The sequence below is a fragment of the Mus pahari genome, chromosome 19, assembly GCF_900095145.1.
Source record: "Mus pahari chromosome 19, PAHARI_EIJ_v1.1, whole genome shotgun sequence".
Taxonomy (NCBI): domain Eukaryota; kingdom Metazoa; phylum Chordata; class Mammalia; order Rodentia; family Muridae; genus Mus; species Mus pahari.
Genome location: NC_034608.1, coordinates 61,991,834 through 62,017,036, shown reverse-complemented (window position 1 = coordinate 62,017,036; position 25,203 = coordinate 61,991,834). Strand labels below are relative to the sequence as shown.

Sequence of the window (25,203 nt, the reverse complement as noted above, 5' to 3'; positions counted from 1 at the left end):
TAGAGACTTAATCTCTACAAACTGACACCCCCTTCTCCCCCATGGCAATACGAGTCTGCTTCACACATGGAAAGCCGATCTGGCTCTGCAAACCAAAAGGCACGGAATGCCTTACGTATGAAACACGACTCGTACTTTGAAATAGAAAGGGAACACTAAAAATTAAGCTCCGAGACCTTGAAATGCAGAGCTGTGTGGCAGGCCGGCCAAAGCTAAATCAGGGCACATTAACTTAGATACAGTGAAGGGAACCCTGGAACCTGCATAGATGAAAACCCCCACATTCCTTGGCTTCATTCCCCCAGAACTTAGGGTGCCACTTAGAATCTGTCCAAGTTCTGCAGATGTTACAGAACTGCATCGTTGAAGGAGAAGCAGCTGACCTCAAAGATACAAGGGAATTGGGAACACACAGATGATGCCCAGAGAGCAGCATCACAGGGTGCAACATGGTGAGAACGTGGCATGGATCTCCCGAGCAATGGAATATTTTGAAATGGCCGGCAGTTTATAATAAATCCATCGAAACCAAAAGGCACTAAGAGTTAGCATCACCGGAAGCAGGCGACCTTGGCATTTGACTGGCCACAGTTTAGTTCTCTGTACTAAAAATAGTGACTGGAAACCAGCAATTGAATATGGAATGAAAACAGATGTAGAAAACAATGCACGCCATGCTCTTGTTTACGTAGTGAAGTGTTTGAGGCACGCCCTCTTGGATTTGGGAAACTTTACACATCTAACAAGGCAGTGTATGACCCATTCAGATCTTTACTGCCCGACCACAGCAAAGTCACCTAAGGAAGAGCCAGGGTGGCCGGGATAACTGCAGCAGGTAGGTGATGTCCGACCCTACCCTGTGGGAACCGCTGACAGGCGAGCCGCACGACCTCTTAGACATCACTGGGCTCCGAGGCGGCTTACCCAGGACAGATGTCTTGCCTTTTAAGTCAGCCTAGAAAAGCCATAAGAAGTGGGTTAGCTCGCATCTTCATTCCATGGCCTTCGGGAGGAACCTTCTTGGTTTCTGGTTTCCTGCGCGCACGCGCGCGCACACACACACACACAGACAAAGCATGCCATGCTTAAATATTAGCTGAACAGGGGAGGGTGAACAGGCGACTCGCAGCTTCTCTGTCTGTTCTGTATGGCTTTCACCCTTCCGGGACCAGCGGCTTCTATGGTGGGGGGGGGGGGACGCACAGTAAAGACAAAGTTTGGAAAGCGAAGCTGGCAGGAGAAAGTGTTTGAATGTAATTTGTGTGGCTAAGAGTATTACCTCCTTCCTCAGAGAAGGCTTCACAACAGCATCCAAAGCACTCTTTAACCCGCCTGGTTTCTCTGCTTTTAATGGAACGGTGGGCAGTAATAAACAAGGTGGGCCAAGAGGAAATTAGGCTTAATGCCTACCAAGCTTTATAAAAAGCGTTAGTAGTTTTAGAGATAAATGTTCTAGCAATGCTCCTAAGAAGAAAATGACCTTTTTGTAGGGGGGGTGTAGGTAGAGTGAGAGGTAGAAAAATATAATAAAATATCGAGTATGGCCTGACCACGGTTTCTTTTGGCATTCTTGCAATGAAAGGCCTTCACTATGGCAGTGAACAAGCAAGTCTTGACATGAATTTGCTTTATTTTTTTCTTCCTGTGGCAGGCAGGTAGAAATGTAGAACCTGGAATTTGACTAGAATTAAGAGAACACCAGTAAGACTAACTTTTGAGTTAAAGATTGTAGCTCTAGGTTAGGCTAAATTTCATGACCATGACAGGTTATGGTCTCTAGTCTCTTGGGATGATACATACCTGCCATGCATGTCTAAGGCTTATGGAAGAAGATATGGGATGCTCGCTTATGGAAGAGGATATTAGGTGCTCGCTTATGGAAGAGGATATTGGATGCTCGCTTATGGAAGAGGATATCGGATGCTCGCTTATGGAAGAGGACATCGGATGCTCGCTTATGGAAGGAAGAGGATATCGGATGCTTGCTTATGGAAGGGGATATTGGATGCTTGCCACTCTCCAGTCCTGGCTTTGTCTCCACTCAAGCACATGGTCACTGAGGACAGACCACTGTTCCTAGCCTTCCTTGTTCCTTGCTGTGTGTGCTCATGTGACATTTTCTGAAAGAAGAAACAGCAAGTTCTGAGGTTGTCCAGGTCTGATGTCTGTGGAACTACCATGACGTTCTCCCCCTCTCCTCTCTCTCCCTTTCTTCTTCCCTCCCTCCTTCTTCCTCTCCCTCATTCCTGTGAGTTAAAGATATGGTTGATATGGGTTAACAAAAATGTCACTATAATGAATAGTAAATCTAACTACACTGTTCTATGACTATTAAAATATAAAATTTTTCTTTTGTGTCAGTGCTTTCTTTCCTTGTAATTAATATGAGATCTAGGACTGAATCATTTTTTATATTTACAAATACAAATGTGTTCAGTTTTCTTCTTATGAGTTTCTTATTCTTCTTGATACATTGATCCCAAAAGATCATGAGAAATAATCTTGGCGCTTGTGGTAGAGATCAAACATGTTACATTTTTGCTTTTCCCTTATTACTATAATGATGAATTCAACATCTAAGTCAGAGAAGTAAGTGACTAGGATGGTGGTCCTCAGCCTCTGGGTCACAACGCCCTTGGCGACCCTCTATCTCCAAAAGATATCTATATTAAGATTCATAACAGTAGCAAAATTATAGTTATGAAGTAGCAAGGAAGATAATTTTATGATTGGAGGTTACCACGACATGAAGAACTGTATGAAAGGGTCGCAGTATTAGGGTGGCTGAGCGCTGTTCATCTAGAGGTGCTTTCTCATGTACTGATGAAGCATCCAAGCTCATGAATGTTACAGGAAGCAAGGAGTAAAATGTTCACTCTGGAAATCAAACCAGAGAGAGCACGCTAAAAGGTACTTCTTAGCCTTGGTTAGACATGATCTAAGCGTTGTAGTTCTTAGAAGTTCTAAATTATCTCTCGCTAGCGAAGATGAAGACTCAAAGAGCGGAGAAAAAAATTGGCCCTCAGAGTAGGTTATTCTTTCTTCCCAAGATCTCTTTTCATATGTAGAGCAGTATCACACAGACAGGTATGTCGTCCGATGGTGATGGGGATTTGTGATGGGTGCTTGCTGCTCTGGAAACGTGGTTGTGTTAGAGCCTTCGCTCCTTCCTGATCTACAGAGATCTAGAGAGAACTTTGTTTCACATTCAAAAGATGAAATTTGGGGATGAATTTTTATTTGAAGTCTGAAGAGAAAGGTTTTGGGGTCAGGCTCACTCTAGAATCAAAAAGTTTTCTGCAATAGAGAGATGTCATGTTGGATTCTTAATATTGCGTTTGTTTTTTCATCTTGAATTATCATTATTGCTTTCCAGGACCTATCATTAATGTACAAAAATGTAGTAATCCTAGGGAAAGAGGAAGTCCAGCCGGCTGGGCTGCTGGACTTCAAGTATCAGAGATGAATGCTCCACAGTCAACACCAAAGATCATCCTTGGTGTATCCTATGAAAGAGTGGGGCTCTAGACAAGTAACTCCGAGGACCACTCTGATCTTAGGCACTGTGGAAGGTATCGTGTCTACTGAGGAATGACTCAAGCTGGCAGGCACTAAACTGATGCCTTTGAATATGATAGCTCCCAAATTAAAACACAATCTAATGGTTACTTTGGGTTATGAGGTAAGTTTTAGTTTATTTCCCTTCTCAATATGGGTACGGTTGCTATGCAGATTTGACTCCTAAATTGTTGGATGGAGGCCATGCTGATGATGTTAAAAGTTAGCAGTCACGATTCCCATAACCTTTTAGATCTTGTAAGGCGGCAGGAAATCCAAATGCACACAGCTCCTGAACACCACGGAGAGACATGCAGTAAGTTGGACCACACTCAAGATGCAATTACCTCTGATTTTGGTGACTGTGTCTCCTGTTGATAAGGGTATTTGGGGAGGAGAGGAGGTGAGGAGGGCTGGGTTGGTTGAAAAAGCTCACAGGCCAGGTCAGAGACAGAGGCCAGAGGAGAAGGGATTGGAGGGGAAGGGAACAGACAGCTGGGGACAGGCGTAGCAGCTCGATCTCCCGAAGCAAATGGAGGTGGCTTCAATGTTGAGGAAAGACAAGATGTGATTATGCTTATGTCCAGATGAAGGAACCTTTCATATCTAATAACTTGTAAAATATCTCGGGAAAAGGGATATTTTTGTATTTTTGCTTTGAAAGCACCAACTTAGCCCTTTAAATTTTGATTTCAAAATCTCAATGGAAAGGATTTGGGGAATGTAGGTGCTTGCTAGTGTTTGGGTTCTACTAGTCTGTCTGCGAGGGCATTTTCCCCTCAACATGAAGGCAGTAAATTACCTAAAACTCTGCAGTGACATATACCTTGCCTGTAAGGTAGGCTAACGTAAGGTAAATAGTCACATAGCTAGGGAAGCTGGACCTTCTGCAGCATAGAGATGCTTGCTAACCTTAGAAGGATAGATGCTATGCCTAAGATCCTGTCTGAAACAAGCAGATAGCACATCCTGTAAACAAAACCTATTCTAATGAAGGTCTAATCACACCTTCAAGATGGTAATATTGATGGAAAAATCCAATGTTTAAATAAGATACTTAGTTGCATCCTTGGCTTATTACAGTGAGCTTTCTGTGTCACTAAGCTGTTGGTTTCTTTTCTACAGTCATGGCTAGTTATTTAGAGATAGAGGAATCATGGAAGAAAATGACCTGTGTAATATCATTATTACTTAATATGCTACAAACTTTATGTTTGGATTTAGTAATTTCATAATCTATAGATAATCATACTTGCTCTTGAATTTAGATGGTTTGAATTTGAGAGATGAACTAGTTTATTTTTAAAGGGAAAAGTTCATGAACTTCTGGTTCAGGTCATTCCCTTCCTATATTGATGGAAACCTCTGTCTGGTCAAGGTCCTTTGTAGGACAAAGATGCAGGGCCCAGACAACAAGCAGCTGGGAGAACAACTCTCCCAGAAGAGTCAAACAGGGCTAAGAGAACTATTTAATTTTTGACATTTTACTTTCTTTACTTCATTGCCCCGTTCTGCAGACTGCCTTCCTGTCAAGGGGCACTGCCTGTTCATCTCGGAATTAGACAAGCCTGTTTACCTATCTGCTTCCTCATCTCTGACACAAGGATGACCATGTTTCCTAGGCGCTCTGGGTTTTGAAAATTAAAGATGCTTGGGTTCTGAGAACAGTGTCTGAGACTATGAGCTAATGATTAGCTATCATTATTAACATTAGAATATTAGAAAGGCAATAAACTTAAGTATATAAAAGTTGGATTTATAGTGCGAAAGGGGTAATGGGAGAGTGGGGTATTCCTTTCATTTTAATAAACTATATCATGCTTGCATATCCTTCCACCCTGGAATTTCCAATACTTACACTCCTCATAAAGATGCCTACTATAGGCAGTGTCAGAAGTAGGTATTTAATAACATTATTAACTCTTCTGAATAACTGTGTTACTGATTAGTCCCCAGTAACTAGGCAATGTTAGATACCTCATTACTGGTTTTGGCTGCACTGATGTCTTCCTTGGGGCTCCTAGGATGTGAGTGAATGCCTAGTGAATATGTTAAGCAGTCTCGGTTCTCCTCCTCCTCCTCTTCTTCCTCCTTGATGTGCAGTTGTGGTGTCACCTCTGTACTGCTGGGGTCATACCACGTGACATCTTGTTCTTGAGATCCTGGCAGCCATCTTTGGTATGCAAGCCCCTCATAGCTGTCCTCATCTTCCTCTCCAATGACAGGAAGAGTTACTGGCAAGGCACCCAGGTTGGTGCATGCAGAGGCCATGAATTTATCACCTAGGGCTTCAAGGATCTTGGTAGGGTCTGCAAAACCTCTTCTCTTTTTATTCAAATCTACCAATTTGCTTTGAGTATCTTTTGTGTGATCCCGAAGAGACACTGTGTTGGTAGTCTGGGCCTCGGTTGAAGCAGTACTTGAGTGGGGAGAAGGTGACAGACAGCGAGGTGATTTGACTGGCACAGAGGCTGGAGGCAGTGAGAGGGGGAGAGGAGAGGGCTCCTCCTTAATTTCAAGGATGACTTGGTTTAGAATGTTTGGTTTGGCCTGGTCAGATGGTAAAGTTAAAGCACTGAACTTCTCTAATTCAATCAAGAAGTTGTCGAGGAAAGATGACGGTGTTGGAACCAATGGGTTCGCTGGGGGACACCAGTCTGTCAGGGATAGCCACCCTTGGGCAGGTCCCCGGATGGCTCTTTCCTCTGGGCCAGGCATAGCATTGTACATGGGAAGACAGGCGTGTTCACTGGAAGCCAACTTACAAATGATCAGGAGTTATGAAGTAAAACAAAGAAAACAACAACACATGAAAATGCCGTGACAGAGGTGCGGTGATGAATATAATTTTAGGCTGTAGCACAGACATAGATGGAAGACAATCGGAAGATTTCTAGATGGGGAGAAGTCATACGAAACTAAAACGCATAAAATAATTTAGGCTAACTGTAAACCTTTCTGCAAACAACCAAACATTCTTAGTTCTGGGAGATACCAGCATTAAAAGGGAATACAGAGAGCTTCATAGGCATCATGAGGGCAGGTAATGAAACCCTAAAAGGCTTGCTATTAATCCACTTCTCTGATATATATTCTTGTCTAATATATATTGTCTAATATATACTCCAAATATATCTGGGGATAGGTAATAACTCAGTTTTGTTTTATTCTCTGATTTGATTGACCGTTTCCCCTCCCCAGAGAGGCGCCCACTCCTGAGTTTTCACAGTTGCCCCTTTTATGAGGCATAAAGCATTTTAGACTTAGTATAAATGAACATATGTTTCAGTTCTTAATCACAGAGGTCCAGGATCCATCTGAATGAAACCAATCTTGCATAATCACTGTTTCCAAGATTCAAACACCTCCAAAGTAGATGTTCACACCGAAGCAGACAGGAGATGCCCGTGCAGGGCCATCTGCTAAATGTGATAGTTTAGGGAAGCCCAAGGAATCTAATTTACGAAGCTGGATCTTGGGAAGTCAAAATATTATAATAATATTGATATAGTTTGAATGTTTTAAGTAAAACAAGTGCAAATTCAAAAGAAGTACTTCTAAAGAGCCCGCCTAGTAACTTGTCTATACCTCTCTTCCGCACCAGTGGAACTTACTTATATTTTAAAGGAAATCTGATGGACTCTCATCATGGGCTGTCATGAATGGCACCAAGTGTAACACAACTGTCTGAGTATCTTCCTATGGGATCCAAGTCTGCTGAGCCACTGAAATGACATCATACTGTACACATTTTGTGATGGGTTGACAACTGCATTGGTCCTAAGAAGTCTCGTCTGACAGTCTATTCGCTCTCTTACTGGCTAAAGGTCTATTTTACACTTCTGGTTACAAACACAGAAGCATTAGGGTTGATCTTAGTGATTAGATATTGGGAATCTGTGAAATTGATAGTAACTCAAGATAAATACTTTTATTTTTTTTCTCTCATGTGGACAGAAATATTATATGAATGAGAAATCTCTAAATTTCACCCTGGTCATTACAACTCTAGTATCTACTGCTATCTGCTACTGCTGACTTCACTGTTACTGTCCTCATGTCCCCTTTATTCCTGTTAAAGGGCAAAAAGAGCCATAACTTTAAAACAGACTTGATAATACTAATATTAAATGCTAATTTTGATTAAGGAGTACCTATATCACAAAACATAGTACAAAGTTAAAGTTATTTCATATTAAAAAATGATTAGAATTGGATTTTGTTGTACCAAAATAAGAAATAATACTAACATATTTGAGCCTTTCTCAAAATAGAAATACATCAAGCTATGTGATTTGAATTTGCCAAAGAATGATTCAAAAGTTATTAACGTATTGATTTCTCTATTTGTAAATACCAATTAGAAAATAGAAGGTCCACCTTTTATCTGCTTTTGTATCTTTCACTATTTAAAAAAATACATATTCTTTTTCTCTGAAATTGACCAGCACAACACTGCAGGAATTTCCTTCATTAAGCTAATGACATAATAGGATAAAAAGTCAGTTGAAATGAAACTAGAATTTCTTTTAAATTATTGACATAGTTTTTTTTTTTCAGTAAGAACAAGACAATTGGTTACTAGTGAAACTTGAACAATCCTCTATTAAAATTTGGTATTTGTACATTCTTCTATGTAAAATGCAGTATTATAACACAAGCCATGGATGCCATTTAAAACATATTCAGGAAAAAGAAAAAAAAAACACTGATTTAAAATACTAGCTTGCCATTGTTAACTAGAGCATATGAGAGAAGTGCTTCAACACCAAGAAAGCATTTATAGATAATTGCTTTTCTCTCCTGCATGCGTTTATTTAGAAGTTCAATCACTTGAGGATCATCTGAGAGTTCTCTTAAGATAGATGGATGGTAGGTAAAACATACATGAATGGATAAAGGTTCTTTTTCCATTATCAACAGAAACTACTGAAGGAGGGACATCAACCTCTAAATGTTAAATTTTGGAAACTTCATAATCAAACTGGCGCAAACTGCTCAGTTATTCAGGCAAAGAGAATTTGTGGTAATTACCCATGACTAAAACCTAGTCATTAGAATTAATAAAATGCCAAACCTTAGACCTTTTAAAGGAAAACATCTCAATTGAGATAGGTTTACAGGTTTATAGGATGGTTTAGGCTCCTGGGGACACTGTCTGAAACTAACCTTGACTTCACATTTTTCACAGTGCTAATGGTCTGTTATCCTTGCCCTGAGCTCAACAATTAACATAACCTTCAACTGGATACATAACTTTCATCGTTGGGAGGCGTTTGACAATGTTTTGGAAATAATTTCACTGGCGCTTTACAGTTTTATATTTTAAAATAATTGTAAAGGAGAAAGAAAACCCTACCTACATCCATAAGATATCTTATAATTCAACAGAAAAGTGAGGGGACATTTTGGGGGATAAGGAAATTTGATGATAGCCTTGGTCTAATGGACCAACTCAGGATGGGAAGTCCTTTGTAGATTGTTCTGAGAAAGATAATCGATCATCTTCAGCTACCAGCTTAGGTGAAATAGTGGAATTTGTGGCCCCCAAAGTAATAAAAACACTGAGTATTTCTAATTATAATATTTAAACTAATAGTGGAATTATAAGCCCTAAATTAAATATAATGCCTTAGGCTTTCTATGAAGAAAATACCTTAAGACTTTCATAGAGTATTATATACCTAGTAAATATAATGATTAGATATACTATATATGTGTGTATATATCTGTATGTATGTAATTTACATACACAGAAATACTGAGATGTGTCAAGAAAGGTTGATGATACTAACATTTTCTCTCTCTTTATAGACTATAACTTGTAAACAGAATTATCAAAAATGAACATTAAGTTTTTACACCAGCATCTACTTGAGGAAAGTTAACATATTTTCTAACGTGCAAGTCATGTATATGAATATATGAATTTGTTTCTTTTCAGTAGATACGATGGTCTGACATCCCCCAAATGGCCTACTGATGATCACATTCTGTGATCCCAAGTACAGAGGTAGCAGGAGGGAATGGCTTCTTACCTTATTGGAGCTTAGGCTGTAAATTCTGTCACTGGAGTAGCTGTGTGGCAGAGGAGGTTCGGGGTAATCGTCAGCACCTTTTGTGTTCCTCTTGACAACCTCGACGTAGGAAACAGGGAAAATGCCTTGTCTGTTGGTTCCTAGGATTTTACCTTCGTACCAGTTTTGATCAACTCTTTTAAGAAGAATAATCCTGTCACCCTGGAATGAGCATTGGGAAAAATGCATTGTAAGTAGAGATACAATGATATAAAAAAACGGTAGTTTTCTATTTGGAAAAGTTCTATACCTCTAGCTTTTGCTTGATCGGAAGAAAGTGAGCAAGGTTGCAGTGTTTATTAGAAAAGTGTAGATTGTCAGCACAGATGTAGGCTAACCTTCCATTCATGACGTTAGAGTCCTAAGGATGCTTGGTTGATGGGATTTGGCTTATGTATGTTTCATGCAGGTTCAAAGTAAAACGACTTGTGGAAGTAATTTCAAAAGGCAAACGGTATGCAAGGTGCCGTACCAATGACAGGAAGCTCATCTAATCTCCACTAGAATCATTGTGAGGACATGCAGGAGGAAGGAACTGTCTGAAATGGGTCACAGATGCCATCTTTTGGAAGGCACAATGTTGGATGGCATTCCGTTTCCCTTCTGTAGTCTGCATGTCCTGAGAGGTGAGAGAGTGAATGAAAAGGACGAGTCAGAGACAGCACCCAAGAATATCCATAGCCGTGGAGAGGGCTATTGTCCCCCTGGTCTGATCAGGACAGTTTGATACCATCATCCCTTCTAAGTGTCACTCTGCCCACTAAGCGTTTGAGTAGCATCTTTGGCTTTTGCAGTAGTAGATATTTCTATGATCACAATGAGCAGGCCAATATCAGATAACGATATTTAACTCCTTACTCAAAACCATTCCTGGGCCAGAACCAAATCAGCCAGCTGTTGATAAAGGGCAAACCCAGCAGGTGCAGCTATAGGACTGTGGGGAACTGGGTGAGATCATCCTGGTGGTGACAGCTACTGAGTGGCTTCAGCACAGCAGGGAGCCCCTTCCAGGGAAGGCTCTCTCCAACTCAAAGTGCTGCTGTGGTTTGTTAAACGTGCCTCATCACCACCGGGCAGAACATACCAAAGAAAAGGGAATCTCCCTAAATTGCACCGATTTTCTCATGTGCTCAGAACAGGTTGCTGATAGGCTTTGCTGGGGGATCGCACACGATGACCAACCTTAAAGTATGGCACAGAAGATGCAACCCTGTGTGCAGTGCTGCGTGGTTTTCTGGGTTAAGTAGTGCACAAGCAAAGTAAGAGAATTGCTGATGATGCAGAACTAGGGATGGAAGGAGAGAACTAGAACTGCCTCCTGCAGCCCTGAGCCGCCCTCACTTTACCAACTATCCACAGGCACGGCGTACTCTAGATCACCCCAATTAACACTTCCATATTTTCTGTGCTGTGTGGAGGCCTGGTTGCCTCAAATGCATACATGTCATTGTTTAGCAAATTCATTTAATATCCTGATCTGTGCAAGAAAGGAAATTAAAGAATTCCTTTTGATTTTTTTGTTTTCAGACAAATGACTTGCATTGGATAGCTTGCCAGAGAAATTTGGATCCATCACAAGGCTTAGCAAAGAGTGATCAAGGAAACAGGATTGCATAGATGGCTCTTCAAAAAGACTTCTAAAGAGGATATATTTTCATTACATTAGGACCATTCATTCTTTGGTTCCAAGATAAAGTCATGAGGCAATAGAAAGATATTTTGAAATCTTGTAATTAAAATGCACTCTCCTCTCAGGGTTCCACAGATGCGCTTCCTAGTGTCCAGTAGAGGCACCCACTGAGTCCACTGGAGGGGACTCAGGGTCCTGATTCATTAGGCTAAGCCACAGATAGACTCTCAGAACTCAGTTTCACAGGGAACAGAGTCAGGGACAGTGACCCTGGACAGCCTTGAGTCTTTTGTAGAAGCTAAAGAAGATCTAGAATGTTCTAGAAAAGAAGGTAACCTAGCTCGGCTCCAGAATGGCACAGTCACCAAAAACACGCCGACGAAGAGCACAGCTAGGTTACCTTTCGCAGGGAGAGTTCCACATTTGTGTCTGCATTGAAGTTGTACTTGGCTATGGCTTCTCCAATCTCTCCAGGCTGGACTGGGGGTGGTGGTCTTGCGGGCTGCGCTTTTTCCGGGGGTGTTAGTTTCTGTAAAGGAGAACAACTGTTGGTTTCGTAAACTCATGACAACCTTTGGGACAGCATCCTTCAGGAGGTGAGGAGAAAGGACGTACCTCTACGTATGAGATTGGGAAAATGCCCACTCTGCCGTGGTGTTCCCCCTCATACCAGTTTTGGTCAATTTTCCTGAGGATGTAGACAGTGTCCCCTTTCTTAAACGACAGCTCCCTGGAGGAGACATGATCTTGGTTAGTGGACTCTCTCTGAATGAATAGCAATTAGTGTTATGATCCATATTCTTTATTTATCTGAGACACATCTGCTAAGCTCAGTTAGATGAGGATTTCCTTATGAGTTTTGACAAGTTGCTTAATGTGATCTCGGAAATGATTTTGAAGAGCAAGTATATAGTTCACACCCTATGTAAATCATATCCTGCAATGATATGCGATTTGAAAGAGGAGACAGATTTTTGTCACCTTGCTAGTATATAGTCATATGTAATGTTTATAACCTAATAATTTGGCTTGTACTGAGGGCATATCTAAACATCTAAATAACATATCTAAACATCACCAACTTAAAAATTTAGAATATACATGGGAATTATAGGCAGGTAATTTTTTCTTCTAATATGAATATAGATTCTTTGTACTGAATATATTAAAATTCTATATTCATTTAAAATGCTGGATATATTCAGTAAAAGGAAAGCTGCCTTATTCTCCAGTTTTCAAAACTCCATCTCTCATGCCAGAGCTAGAGTCCCATTTTGGTAATTTGCAGTATTTTTATTGTATTTTAAGATGCAGGCTATTGTTGACCCTATGTGAAATGAGAAGTCATCCCTTCTTTCTCCTATCTACAATTGAGATTTTTTTGGGGTGAGTTACTTAGCTGTAGTTTTAAAATTATTACAGTTGAGCTTGTTGAATAATAAAAATAACTTTAAAGGAATACTTATTTAAAACACACATATATGTGTGTATGTGTTGTTCATAGTACATACAAAGGCATTCACATCTCCTAATTTATAATAACTAAAATTGGCCTCTCCTGCAGTTTTCAAAGATGGTTGGGTTTATGAGCCTTGGAAGTTACACAATATAGAACCACACTGGAGGTGACAGATGTTCTTTTTATATCTTTATTTCTTCTGAGAAAAGAACAAGAGGTGGATGATTAAGCTATAATAAGACAAACCTATTCACAGGATGAGCAGCTCACTTTCTTCTTGGCTTTGATGGGTGGCTGGTGAATATACTTTACCAAAAGCTCACACAGATTGTATTACTTTAGATAGTCACACACATACATGCTCTCTGTGAAAGTTAGGATGGTACAGGCAGGCAGTACCATGGCCTTTCCCCTACAGCAACGTGGCAGAGCAAGGTTCCCTGACTCTCCATCAGGGACCTCCAGAGAAGAATGGGGTCCATGAATAGGGTGAGGGGCTTGGCACATGGGACAATTTAAATGCAGTGGTCCAGCTGTATTCCTGACCCTGTCCTCTGTGATGTGTGTCATCTTCTCTTTGAAGCTTGTTTATATTTTTATTACTTATTTTACATTTATTTGTGTGTGTGTGTGTGTGTGTGTGTGTGTGTGCCTGTGGGTACCCACACAACATGTATGGAAAGCAGAAGACAACTCATGGGTATTAGTTCTTCCATTCCATTATATAGGAAGAAAGGATCAGGTTGTCAGTGTTGATGTTAAGAGCCCTTACCCCCTGAGCCATCTCACCGGCTCTGAGTCTTGTGGATTTTTTTTCACGCTTAGACTTAGTTTTCAACTTATTGAGAATTTTATACATGTATACAATGTAATGTGTTTTAATCAAGTCAACCCTCACTCCTTCCACTTTAACTTTTCTCATCTTGCCTTCCCCTTTCTCTCTTAACTTCCTGTACAGCTTCTAGTATACCTAGAACACCTTTTGAGCCCTAGGCACACACCCTTCCTGTGTTATATAGTCTGCTATATAGTACATACTTTGGGAAAATTTTTGATGGCTTGTCACAAAGTATAAATAGAATAGATATAGCTTATATAATTTTTTCACAACACCTTACAAAGTGTCAACATCATGCCTGGGCTACAGAGGAAACACAATAATTTTTACAGTGTAGTTTGTCTCTCAGATGCTTTACCAAGGCCCCAGCTAAGCACTGTTGTGAGGTCATGATGGGAACTTTGAGGTGGACCCATGGGAGAATCTCTGGCGATGGAGAGGATGGCATAATTTTGATGGAGACGGTCCTCTCCTATATAGATCTCTACTGCGTGCTTCATATTGACCTCCTTCATCTACCTACCTTGTCTTTTGGATGAAGAAGTTCCTAAAGACACAGGAAAGCAACACAGGACTATGAAAACACCGATGCTCGCCACAGACAGGGCCGGACTGGGTTCTCCTAGGAATCTCTAAGCTTTGAGTGCTGTGAGATGCAGCTTTCTCTGCAGGATCCTCTGTGCATAGGTGTTCTTGTCCACACTACTAACAGCCCTTGATGTAGCTGGACAAACAAATGCTCTCTAGGTAGGGATAACTACTCCCTATTGCTTTAAAAAAAAAAAAAAAAACAAACCTCAATTCTTGACAGAAAATTTTCTAGAAAAAATACTCTTGTTTCCCTATGAAGCCCTTCTGAATTCATTGTGTGTCTTGCATTTAACTGATGGGATTTAAGAGGTGGTGATTCTTAGCTGAACTTGAAAATGAGTTATCCTGTCCATTAGTGATTCTAAAGGAGTTAGCTGATTAGAGTGGGTTATGAATTCAGAGCTGAGTCTTATTTGTAACACACTCATTTACACACACACACACACACCTCACAACAATAGTAAAAATGAGGTTCAAACACGTAGTGAATTTTTATTCCACTTACTTAGATGTCTGAGCTTTGAAATCATAGACGGCTTTTGCAGGCAATTTCTGAAAAGGAAGGTAAAGATTTAAAAGATTTTAACATTCCACATAAGGACTATAAAACACATGTAATTTAAGTAATATGTGCAAGTTACAAAAAACAAAACAAACAAACAAAAAAAACAGCAGAGCAGTGAGCTAAATGAGGGACATAGCTGATTTCATCATCAGGCTTCGCTTCAGAACTAAAGTAGAGCAATGTCATAATATAATAAAATGCCCACGAAGTCGTTTGTCCTATGTGTGCTTTTCTGAAAACTACAGACAGACAATTATAGAGGGCTAGCTGCCCTAACTTCTTTGGATTGACACTGGTCTTCCTGAGTCATAAGAAAAGAAACAAAAGACATAAAAGACATAAAGGAAGTTATATTCGTCACTAAATACTGACTATCCAAGAAGCAGCCTAGTTATCAAGAGGTTAGCAAATGTGTGTGTGTGTGTGTGTGTGTGTGTGTGTGTGTGTGTAGAGGGCTGAGAGATACTTTGTATTATCTTTTAGTCATGAAGTAATACCCATGCATGCCCTCAACTCTTGGGTCCATGAATTTACTTGAGGCATAACATATACTATGTAGCTAGTGCTATCAGGAATTCCTTCACCCCATTTTTCTTCCCTTGTGATTCTAGTGAGCATCAACAGACTTGGGCAAATTCTGACTTCATAAGGGTCCCACAGGCTACATCAGAAGCTGTCAGTCAAAGCCCTTGTGGCTTCCAAGGCAGTCAGGAACAGGTGTTCCAGTTCTGCTTTAGGGTGATGGAGCAGGAGTCACTGGTGGATGCGAATGTCTACTATGAAGTGCTACAAGAACTTCATTGATCAAAATCTGTATCTATTTTCAGAAGTATTCTCCAACAAAAGCATTTGTACAGATCACACCCCTCCCCACCCCCACCTACCCCCACCCACCCACAAAACCAATTAGAACTCTATGGGTTTCTGAGTACCAGGTCAAGACTCAGAAAGGGCTCACTGCCCAAAGTGCATTCCAAAGAGGAAATGAGTAGAGCATGGGCCTCAGCCTCAGCCTCTAAGCTGAGTTTATAGACTCTTGTGGCTGCCTGGTTTCAGTCTCAACTATTTACTGGTTTGAGTTACAGATCTGACTGTTAAGTGCTTTCTTAGAAGGTCCTTTAAAGACAGTCCAGTACTGTTCAACTAACTTAACTACCTCTTTTTCTGGAGTTCCTCTTCGTTCCCGTGATACACTTCTTCCCAAGTCAGTCAAAGTAGATGAGTAACTTCTAGGGGACTCGTGATCTGTTGGAAAGGACAAGGGGAGCCAGAGTGAGATTACACTTCGTTGAAAGGACACCGGCTAGCCACTTTCCCTTGTGGCAATTATTTTACCCCCAAATTTGGAGACATGCTGTTGATGAGAACATGGATGTAAAACTCATAAGTAATTGTAATGATATAAGACATACACATACACACATTGAAAATGAAGAAATACACAGATAACAAATATTCTAATCATAGATAAGATATTCTATTGCCAGTGAATTACACTGCAATCCTTGGTGTAGATGATTTCCAGTTATTGGGATTTTCATGCTATAAATTTATCATGACTAATATTTATATTCTTTTTGGTTCCAATATGTAATTATTACCATAAGATACAGAAAAATGGAAAATTTTAAAATAATACTTTTCTAGAAACAAATGTGAAATACAATCTCAGAAGTGATGATGAGAAGAGAGATAAAATATGAACATGACAGGACCACAGTCATACCTTACCCAGTGTGTGCATTTGTGCATGTGTGTGTATGCATGCCTGTGTGCATGTGGAGTGTGGGTGTATGTACGTGTGTGTGCATGCATGTATGTGTATGTGTGTATATGCATGTGTGTGTGCCTATGTATATGTATGTGTGCATGTGTGAGTGTATGTGTGCATACACATGTATGTGTGTGCATATATGTGTATGCATGAATGAGTCTGTATGATTATAAACACTTATTGAGCCTTAAGATTCCATACCTTTTATGACTTTCCCTTGTACATGAATGTTTGACTAATCAGAAAGTAAAATGTTTATTCCAGAAAACAAAAACATAACCAGAAAGCTTCATATGAAGTTTCTAAATTGCTTATGAAATACTGAGGCCTTGATCTCACTAAAGCAAATTATAAATAGTTACATTTAAAAATGACAACTGCAAATCTCCCTCTCAGTTTCTTAAACCTAACATAGTTGTATGATTTGCATGCAGGATGTTACTAAAGATATAAAAGTATCCAGCATCATCATAGAATTTTACTTGTGTAACTAGGTCAAAGTTTAAGAAAACATTTACTCACTCTAACAAATATAAATATGTTGAATACTACAAACCATCAAGATAATTTGTATATGTAGTATATTTTTTTAGTGATTCAAACTCATGTTTTGATAATGTACTATATATCAGGGTATCAGAAAACTGAAGAAGGTAGTTACAAAATTGAATTACAACTTGTTTCAGTTTAAATACAAAGTGATTATCTAAGTTTTTGAATTTGAAATTTATTTTATTTATCAAGTAAATTAAAAAGTATACTGTTAATATTATTAAATCATTATTATATCTATTCTATCCTTTTTATATGATATTATTTTTGTGTATGGGCTTTTGTCTGCATGTATGAATGTGCACCATGTATGTGCAGTGTCTTTGATGGCAGTCGTACCCTGGGTTTGGAGTTACAGACCATTGTGAGTCGCCATGGGCACACTGGGAATTGAACCGGGGTCCTCTGGTAGATAAACAATGACTGCTAACTACTGAGCTATCGCCTCAGCCCTTGTTATTCTAATTTATTGTTTTCCAGCATGTTGTACAGTACAAATTAAAGTGAAGGTAAATATCAATAAGTAAAATTGTCCAGTGGTTAGTCACAATTTTGTTGTTTTTTTGCCATTTGAAATTATATTTTATGTCATATATTTTTAGTTAATTGGGCTTTGACTTCTCTTGCTGTTACTGTAATCTGTGTTATATTGAGAAACTTTATCCTCTCTGCCCTTCAATTTCTCAATTGTAAAACAGCACTTACAACAATACAAATCCATCGACTCATGTTGGTTTCAACTGGACAACGCATCTAGCTAAAGCTCTCTGCAGTGCTAGTGTCTAGAGCTTCTCTCCTGACAGCCCACCCCAAGTCTGGAATATGCTCTGCAGTGCTAGTGTCTAGANTAGTGTCTAGAGCTTCTCTCCTGACAGCCCACCCCAAGTCTGGAATATGCTCTGCAGTGCTAGTGTCTAGAGCTTCTCTCCTGACAGCCCACCCCCAAGTCTGGAATATGTACTCCAGCCTCATGACATGTGTGTCCTCCACAGATTCACTTGGGAATTAGATAAAAGTACCAAAAAATACTGTTTTAAAGTCATGTTAACTTCAGTAAATACCTCTCATTGGAACTGTCATGTGCCTTCTAACATTTGTGTTAACTGTGAAAATGGACTTACTCAAGAGTCATGTTTAGCATAATCCAATTCACATGCCAGTACAAGATTATCCTTACAGAAATAGCAAGTGAGTAAATCAGGTAATAGAAAGAAGAAAATGAGATCCTTGAATGATAGAAATCATATCTTAAAGATACAGTTACAAAATTCCATCCAAATTGTGCCCTTTCTTTTCTTTTCTTTTCTTTTCTTTTCTTTTCTTTTCTCTTCTTTCTTTCTTTCTTTCTTTCTTTCTTTCTTTCTTTCTTTCTTTCTTTCTTTCTTTCTCAAATTGTGCCCTTTAAATGGAGGGAGTTATTAAATAATTTTTGGGGACCAACTTCTTTGAGTGAATAAGTATAGTATTCTAAGGCTAATATAAAAATCAAAGAAAAGTCTATGAAGCCACTGGCTTTGGTTCATAATGAGTCTAAATATATCTTAGGGATACATATATTGAATTATAGTCTTTGTCTTGATATATTCTTTTGAATTTGAGAGGTGATTATTTTAGAATATTAGATAACAGAAGAAAATGGGCTATTTTGCTAGAAAATTGGTTTCTGGATTTGAATCAATGTCTTGATTTAAAGCTTTCTAGTTATATAGCCTGCTTTTTTTTTTTTTTTTTTTTTAAAAATTGGATCTACTGTTTGTGAAGCATGCTGTATAGAATCAGTATAAGTAAATACAGACTTTGAGAATGTGGAGATTTATCATTTCATTTCATTTCTTTCTTTCTTTCTTTTTTCAACATCCTACTTGTTTTTATCCTACTATTAAGTGACAAATTTGAGTTTTCCTTTAGTTTTAAGTGAGTAAATGTTTGTGAATTGATGAGTACTTTCAGCCAACACACGAATGTCAAATATCACAGGGCAAATGAGAACTACAGAGTCAGACACGCCCGCACCACACAGCTCTTTCCTTGGCAACACATAATGACGTCACGTGGTCTCAAGGCTCAAGAGCGATGAGACGCAGGATGGGAAAAAAAAAGACGAATACGAGAAAGGATGGGATCTGTGCCATGTGAGACAAAGAAAGAAAGGCTCATCCACCTTGGAGGCTCAGTGCACTCCCATAGTCCTGTGCGTGGTAGTTGCTGGTTGTGTCCACGTCAGGGAAAGAAGCACTGTGAGGAATTCTCCCACAATCATTTTGGTACAGGGGACAATGACTAGCACCATCTGGAGGCAGTGGGTGGAAAGGCTGGTGCATGGGGCTCCTTTTGAGAGCATGAAGAGATGAATTCCTTTCAGGAATCTGTGGGAGCAGTTCACTGATAAGCCTGTGCAAGATGCTGTTGTCTGGCAAGCTTCCCCTCCGCTTTTCAGCTTTTATTTGGTCGCAAATGTCTTTAAGGGCGGAGTCCAGAGCCTCAACTACTGAGGCTTTGCATTTTGCCTGTTCAGTCTGTTTTTTGGGAGTCAGGATTCTTTTCCTTCGGAAAGGCACAGGGCTGACTAGAAATGCAAGCTTAGACAGGCCAGGATCCATTTCTTGCCTTCTGGGTCGGTCTATGTTTTCATGCTTAGCTCTTTCGTGTTTTAGCATTGTGGTAAATCGAGTGTAAGAAGCCGGGCATCGGCCTTTGCAGGAGCTGATGAGGTGTCGGTGATGGTGGTGGTGATGGTGGTGGTGATGGCTGGATCCGTAGAAGCTTTCAGAGGATGTGAATGAAAAGTGGTCGAAGTCACTTTCACTACAAAAGGATGACCCTTCGACATGCACGTAGTCACTGTGGTCGGACACAACCCCATCTTGGTCACTGTCGGAAAACTCCATGTGTGTTCTAGGTTGCTCGTCACTGGTGACCTCGATGTGGATAGGCACCAGGGTGTTAGACTTGCAGCTTCGCTGACCCTGAGAAGGGTGTCGAACCTGAGTTTCTTCCTCCAGCAGAGACTCGATAGAAAAACGCCTCTTGGGACACAAACCATTTTGTGGGAGTTCTAGGGTTATAGGCGATAACATTTCATCTCCTAGATTGGGCATAGACTTCGACTTCTGAATCAGCTTTTCAAACTCCGAAATGCGAGTGGGTACCACGTCCCTGGGCACCTCCTCGGTGGAAGACTGGCTCCATCCTTGCAGCAGCCCCCTGTGCTGTTGCTCCTTCTCGTACTGCAGGATCCTGGATTTCACCGAGCAAATGACCTCTGAGTTCATCAAGTCCTTGCGGTTGATGCGATGCATTTTCTTGTACATTTTGAGGAAGCCTGGGGCATTATGGGCTGACCTGTGTTTGAGCCTAGATCTGCTGTTCCCACACACTTCTTGGATGTAGGGGGATGCCCACGTCATGGGGCAGCTCTCTTTGGAGTCTTCTTCACATAACAGAGAACCCATACTCTCTGACTTGGTTTTAGGGTCTGGGAAGCTGTCGCAGTCGTCATTCAGGAGATCATCACAGCTACGCGATTTGATTTTGGGGGAAACGGCCTCTTCGGTGCTACTCCAGATCTCTGCATTTTGCCGGGCCATTTGCCAGCCATTCTTGAAAGTGATGGCCCTTTGCGAGTCCCCAGGGATGGGGACATCCAAATGCCGTCTGTAAGCATTGCAGCACTCTAACTCACTAGAAGGGGTGCCATTGAGCCCCGAGTAACTGCAAAGGGGCGGACACATTTTGCTATCATCCCCACCTTTCAGTCCAGAGCAGCAGAGCGGCATGGCAGGAGAAAGACGTTTGGAGAAGTTAAAAGGTTTCGCAGAGAAAGGAGAGCATGTTAATATTAGCACAGCAAAGAGAAGGCAGTTAGTGTGAGTTTAATATAGGCCACCTTAACACACGGAACTTTAATTTCAGAGGGAAGCAAGATAATATTTTTTCAGTGCAACTTTGTAGACATTACAGTGAACACAATCACACATGATATGCACTTGGTATAGCTAACACGTTTCTATTGCACAATTCAATTGTCTCTTAGCCAGCAAGCCATGTCCAAAGCACAACTCTATCTATAATGCTAACAGCATGGCACCCTCTCTTCCTCTCCCTCCCCCCTCTCTCTCCCTCTCCTCCCTCCCCCTCTCTTTCCCAATTCAGTTAATATATAATGCTTGGGAAAGGAAGTTGATTTAAGAAAAATACTTAAATTTATCAGGATCCTTTTACATTTTGGATTGTATCTGAGAATGATGAATCCACATTTTATGACTGACTTGTTACTTAGGGTATTTGCTGGTGTGGATGAGAAGAATATAATGAAGGTGTGTTAGTTAATGAATAAATTACTTTCTGAAAGTTAGTTAGGTCTTAGACGGGTCAGCTGCTTACCCACATAGAAACCTGTCATCATAAACAGTGGCTTTTGCACACATACCAGCTACTGTTTCCCTTTAACCAGTGCATGGCAACAGTTTTAGTGCAACCTAACTCTGTTATGTGAACCTGACTCTGTCCCCCTTCACAGACACTTCTGTTACAACTCATTTTCTTTACATCCATTTAAAACCCATTCTCTTCTGTTTTAACTCCTGGACACTGGAGGGACCCCAAATTTGGCATGCTCCTAGGTCAATAGATTATGGTTCAAAAGAAAATAAAAGGACCCAAGTCATTAACCAGAGACCCATATGAGCCACTGTGTCCCTCCAATGCGTAGGTTACTACTGTATTTTCAAAGCAGAGACAGGCCATCTGAAAAAGTGGCTAGTCTTCTTTCTTTCTTTCCTTCCTCCCTCCCTCTTTTGTTTTTTCTTCTCTCTTATGTATGTCACATGCACATGGAGGTCAGAAGACAATGTGTGTGTGGAGGGGCAGGGTCTGGCTAAACTGTGAACTAGCATGCTGTGTTCATTTACCATTGCTCACCTTGTGCTCTCGAGGGAGAGGAAGGAGAAGAGCTAATGAAAGACTTCGTAAAGGTGGAACTTGATCCTGGGAGGTCTGCCCGGCCAGGGCTGGTCCTGCTCGAACTCTGATCCCCCAAGCCCCGGGGTGGGCCCACGGCAGGTTCGCTCTTCCTCCGTTTCCTAAAGTCACCAGCCATGCTTGCAGAGCTGATAACAGATGGAGTCAATTTGGTAGGTTTTGGAAGAGGTTAACACGTGCACAAGGAAACTGATGATCGCATCAGACAATGACATAGCATCTAACCTCGCACTCCCAAAGCTGCATAGTGAGAAACGGAATCCTCCACATTCAAAATACATTCTGAAGGAGCATCCTTTTAAAAATGCACGGATCTCATTTTTAAAGGGAAGTTTCAAGCTGCAGACTATCTGACTGGACTGTACAGACTCTTCATAACCATGGATTAAACCAACTATGCACAGGGAACATTAAGGGTTGGATGGCTGCTGAACATGTACAAAGGTGTGTTATTATTTCCCCAAGTGATCCACTATAACAGTCACTTGCTTAAGTTCTACTCATTTTTATTTTATGTGATATGAGGGTTTTGCTTGCATAAATGTCTGTGTACTACACTTAGTACCTGGTGTCATGGACAGCAGGAGAGGGCATAGGAACTGGTGGAACAAGAGTTACAGATGGCTGTGGACTGCCGTGTGGGAGCTGGGAACTTTTGCATGAGCAGCAAGTGCTCTTATTCAAGCCCTCTCTCTAGTCCCAACATCCCCTTTTAATAATAATCTGTGTTGCAGGAGGCATTATGCATATTTCAGAGTATACAGGAAACTATGAATAGGTTCTCTGTAAGTACCATGTCTTTCAGGGACAGATTTTAGTGTCCTTGGTGAGTCCTAGGAACCAATCCTCTGCAGAAATCAAAGACAATTGAGCAGAGCGCTCCTCCGTGCCCTCCCCCCTTTCTTTTCATATCTTCTACAGACATTTATCACAGCTAGTGGCCCTATCTGGACATGTCATCTCTCAAAGTCTGTCTTTCACATATCTGCTTCATGCCATCCGTGACATACTTTAGGGGTTTGTAAACGTGTAATGAAATATGTCTATTACAAATGTGCCTCATAGCAGACTTTTACTCCCACAAAAGATCCTTTGGGTACCATTTACTAATCCGTCTCTTTGTCTTTATGTTTCCTAAAAAAATTGTAGCTCTTGTCTCCATAGTCCCTGTTCTCTAAATGCCACACAGTTGGAACCACAATATGCAATCCTTTCAGATTCATTTCTTACCTGCAGTAATTTTTTTTTTTTTATCCACGTCCTTTAAAAAAAATAAATAATTTTGTAGGGCTGAAGAGATGGCTGTTCCAGCACCCACACTTGGCAGGTGTTTATATATTTTATCACAACTATCTGTAACTCCAGCTCTTTGGGCTCTAATGCCCTCTCCCTGCCTTCACAGATACCTGCATGCAAGTGATGCGCACACACGTGCACTCAGGCACACACACGTCAAAGAACACAAACACTCTTTAGATTTTTTACTTTGTAAAAACATCTCATGTCATCTGGACACGAGGCTGAGGATGGCCTCGAATTTCTGTCCTGCCTCTACTTACCAAGTGGTGCGATCACAGCCCTGTGTCACCATGTGTAGTTTTTATTGTGGCCTTGGGGATTGAATCAAGGGTTTCACACATGCTACGTAAACACTCTACCAAGTGTACTGTGTCTCCAGCTTTACCTATGTCTTTTGGTCTCTTGATAGCTTATTCCTTTTTATTGATGAACAATATTCTATAATATAGATGTGCCACAGTCTCTTTACTCACCCGCTTACCTAAGAAATAACATCTAATAACATCTTCATAGACTCTAGGACTTGGCAATTTTGAAAGAATTGCTACAAACATACAAATGCAGGTTGGATCTCTCTCTCTCTCTCTCTCTCTCTCTCTCTCTCTCTCTCTCTCTCTCTCTCTCTCTCTCTCTCTCTCTCTCTCTCTCTCTGTGTGTGTGTTTATAATCACCCCTTAAAGTTCATATTTCTGTGCAGTGCAGTGAACTTACTGTTCTTGAGAATTCAGTGTTATGATTTCTATTTGAATCATGTTTTTTTTTAATATATAAGAAATAGTTCTGACAACATGAATCTATCTAAAAAGAAAGTGCCAAAATAGAAGAAAGGACCACATAAAAGGAGACATCTAGCAAAAGAAGTCTTTTTTACCTTAAGGATTCTCTTTTGCTTTCCTAATGTGTTCAGGAGAATTCCCATATTGTTTATTTAAATCACGAGTGATTAAAAAAAAAATAGAATCAGCAAGTAAACTGTCAAAAATTCCTTTCACACAGTTGTGGAAAATGGTGTTGATGGTTTATAAAGAAGGGGAGGTTTGTTTTGTTTTGTTTTGTTTTGTTTTTTGATCATAGTTTTGAGTAGGGTATCATTTAAGAAAAGAATTTACAAGTGATTGGATACACACCATGAGGCCTGGTACTTAAAATAAGACTGTGACTTAAATGATTACTTAATGAAATGAGTATTTCAGCAGGGAAGGTGACTATTGAAAAAGCAATTGCTGGCATAGAATATCCGGTTAGTGTAATATCACCAGATCCTTACCTGCTGGGTCTCTCCAGGCTTCTGTCCATGGAGGACTGATAGATGGAGACCTGGTAACACAGAGGAGTAGTCCCATGAAAAGAATTACCATAGCAAATCTCACTGATTTGTCACCACTGAGTTTTGCATTCTAAAGGGAATACTCTAAGATATTGCAGTTAAAAGAATCATTTATTGTGATTATGAAAAATGTCTTTCCAAAGAGGTACCATGTCCAAGTTCTCTTTTAATGGACCACACTGCATTCTGTGATGTAACACAACTTCTAAGACATTCATTTCATCAGGAAGAAAAAAAAAAATTCAGTAACATTATCACCAGGAACACAGGACTGAAGGAAGGGACAAAGGTATCTTTAGCTTTAACTTTGGGCTCTCAGGAACTGCTAAGTAGGAACTTCCTACATGAAGGACTAGCTTTTATTTTGTGTAAGGCAATAATTGCAGTTCACTTTAAATCCTTATAAATCATAAAGTGCTTTATAGTTTCATTATTAATGTCAGGTGTTATCTCGAAAGTATAGTATGCAAGCCGAGCTTGGTAAGCTTTTCCTCTACAAGGGCGTATGTCATGACATCTTCATAAAGCTCACAGAATTTGGTTTGAAATCACC

At 40.3% G+C, this 25,203-nt stretch overlaps 1 protein-coding gene across 17 annotated transcripts in view; it reads right to left on the bottom strand.

Annotated features, from left to right (window-relative positions):
• The window catches only part of Sorbs2 (sorbin and SH3 domain containing 2), a 192,926-nt gene that overhangs the window by 10,344 nt on the left and 157,379 nt on the right, over positions 1-25,203 (bottom strand). For 10 of the 17 annotated variants that reach the window (XM_029532185.1, XM_029532183.1, XM_029532184.1 and 7 more), the window contains 7 exons: positions 24,591-24,640; positions 21,965-22,152; positions 15,875-15,963; positions 14,659-14,705; positions 11,881-11,995; positions 11,666-11,794; positions 9,597-9,797 (listed from right to left, as the gene is read on the bottom strand). In XM_029532185.1, coding sequence (XP_029388045.1) covers positions 9,597-9,797; positions 11,666-11,794; positions 11,881-11,995; positions 14,659-14,705; positions 15,875-15,963; positions 21,965-22,152; positions 24,591-24,640 — 819 coding nt within the window. Of the gene's footprint in view, positions 1-3,905; positions 4,101-5,535; positions 6,319-9,596; positions 9,798-11,665; positions 11,795-11,880; positions 11,996-14,658; positions 14,706-15,874; positions 15,964-19,205; positions 20,793-21,964; positions 22,153-24,590; positions 24,641-25,203 lie in introns of all 17 variants that reach the window. The other 7 variants (XM_021218762.2, XM_021218758.2, XM_029532191.1 and 4 more) reach the window with 3 other exon arrangements.